This window comes from Littorina saxatilis, linkage group LG6 (assembly GCF_037325665.1).
Source record: "Littorina saxatilis isolate snail1 linkage group LG6, US_GU_Lsax_2.0, whole genome shotgun sequence".
NCBI lineage: Eukaryota > Metazoa > Mollusca > Gastropoda > Littorinimorpha > Littorinidae > Littorina > Littorina saxatilis.
In genome coordinates, this window is record NC_090250.1 from 8,201,720 (window position 1) to 8,204,219 (window position 2,500).

At 45.2% G+C, this 2,500-nt stretch overlaps 1 protein-coding gene across 2 annotated transcripts in view; it reads right to left on the reverse strand.

The window, feature by feature from the left end:
• Positions 1–2,500, reverse strand: part of LOC138968424 (polyunsaturated fatty acid 5-lipoxygenase-like) — a 139,271-nt gene that overhangs the window by 17,207 nt on the left and 119,564 nt on the right. For both annotated transcript variants that reach the window (XM_070341005.1, XM_070341006.1), the window contains exon 7: positions 1,547–1,642. In XM_070341005.1, the coding sequence (XP_070197106.1) occupies positions 1,547–1,642 (96 nt within the window). The remainder of the gene's footprint in view (positions 1–1,546; positions 1,643–2,500) is intronic.

The following is a 2,500-nucleotide window of genomic DNA, read 5'->3' on the forward strand; positions in this document are numbered from 1 at the left end:
TTATGAGAAATCCCGTCGCGATATAACCTTCGTGGTTGAAAACGACGTTAAACACCAAATAAAGAAAAGTTATGAGAAATCTACCACCTTTGTAATTCTTTCAGTTTACTCTCCTTTTAAAAACATACGACAGCGATTGATCCCGAAAAGCGACTAGCTAATATTTTGCTAATATTTTGCTAATATTTTGTGTGTGACATTTTCAGAATGTCAGCGTTGAAACAAGAGTGAAGATATAGAGAAATCTACCGGACTGACTCTATGATATAGAATTGTGAATACGATGACATGCCAACAATCATATTTAACTAGGGTTGGGTAATTGAATAGGGTATCTGACCGATCATTTACAATCACAAGACTTATTTTGTAAGTGATTATTAATCCCTGGTTTACATTTGTTGTAATGAAGTATTTCTATTTGAATTATTACAACGTGTCTTTTCCATAGGGCTGGAAAAAACGTAATTACATGCAATAAGGTAACAGGTAAATCTGAAAAAACATGTGCGTGTCCATACAACTACAATGAGACGGTTCGAGTTGATCTTTGCGCTGGACACAGGGGTGGATTTTCCACGTTTCTCTAACTTTAGGTCAGTGCTCATCTCTGGTCAAGCGAAGATTTCTCTGCTAATTGCATTTTCTGCTTTCACGACTTTTGCCTTCTGTCCTTCCAATGCTTTCTGTTTCTGCTTCTTGCGGGGGTTATTCACAGTCCGGTGAGGAAAGCCGTGAGCAAAACGTGGGAAAGTGGAAAACAGGGCCGAGGTAGGCTACACAAGAAAGTTACCAAACGGGTGGGAGCCAGGGACATTGTTGGATTGGCTGAAATTGAGATTTGTTGTGATTTCCACGAATCAGATCCCGCGGTTTTTTCGCATCCGTTTGGGTGGCACCTACTTTCGCTTCGTGCATCCCAGCCCAGAAAACCACAGACGGACATCAGGGCCGATGTCCTTGCAGGGGATCTATTAGTTGGTTTTATGGAAGGTCAGTTTTCTATTCCGTCTGTATTGATAGTTCATCTTCTTTTCTGTTTGGTTGGATGAGATGAGATTCGATGATGTGAACTGAAATGATTCTTTCTGACAGTCGATAGTGGTGGGAGTGTAGGCCTATGTGTGTGTGTTGTGGTACCGGCATGTGACAGTGTGTGTGTTTGTCTGTGTGTGTGTGTGTGTGTGTGTGTGTGTGTGTGTCCGTGCGTGCGAAAACAGGGAGAGAGAGAGGGGGAGAGAGAGAGACAGAGAGAGAGAGAGAGAGAGAGAGAGAGAGAGAGAGTGTGTGTGTGTGTGCGTGCGCGCGCGTTTGTGCGTTTGTGTGTGTGTTTGTGCGTGTGTGGTGTGTGTGTGTGTGTGTGTGTGTGTGTGTGTGTGTGTGTGTGTGTGTGTGAGTGTGTTTGTGTATATGTGTGAGACAGAGGAAGAGAGAGGGAGAGAGAGAGACAGACAGAAACAGAGAAAGTCCGAGAACGAGAGACACATAGAGAGACAGAGACAGAGGCAGAGACAGAGACAGAGAAAAGGAGGGAGGGGCTACTCACGGGGTTGTCCGGTCCCGGTGTCTGGAACAGCTGTATGGCGATGGGTCGCAACTGCTCGGAGCTGTCCACGAAGAAAAGACCAATGGGCGCACACAGCTGAAAACAAAAGAATCCAGGTATTTTGTTTAATGTGCGATGAAAATGTGACAGTACACATGTATGTTTATGTAGTACAAGTTGTTTAATATAAATCAAAAAGGTACAAAAACACAGCTGAAATAAAATAATAAAACATACCAACGCCCCCAAGAAAAAATCAATCAATCAAACAAACAAACAAACAAACAAAGTCTCCGTTCTATTCATTTTACTCCGCAGACCAGCTGATGCATGTACAAGTATATTTGTTTAAGATTTAACATGTCTAGGCTCTCGCTCTAGACGAGGGGGGAGGGGGAGGGGGAGGGGGAGGGGGAGGGGGAGGGGTTTGAAGTAGGACAAAGCAGTGATGAGTGGGGGGAGGAGAGGGGGGGACGCTCCGCGAGGGATTATTGGTCTGGACTGTAATGGGGTTGGGGACAGTGGGAGAGAGGGAGAGGGGATTGAGGGAGAGGGGGAGAGAGGGAGAGGGGATTGGTGTGGGGCTGGGGTGAAGGTGGGGGTGGGAGAAAGGGTAGAGAATATGTGACACACTTCAGTTTAACCTGTTTCAGGTGAAAAAAAAAACCCACTTGTTACTCTCAAGGGTTTATTCATGGCGACAGTCTCTTTCTTTTTGGGGACACAGAAAATGTACATACAGTTAAGTTTTACAAGGTCAGCCTGACCCTGTTAAACAGGATTTATAACCCCTCCTCCCCCCCCCCCCCCTCTCTTCATTCACTGTAATCCGCAATGCATGTGTTTACACTTCGATGATTTCACTATTGTCTAACGAATGACGTCTCACAACGTGCGTGGTCGTCCTGGGTGGTCAAGAAAGCCGCCGCGATCATTGCGCAGACGACACTTCTA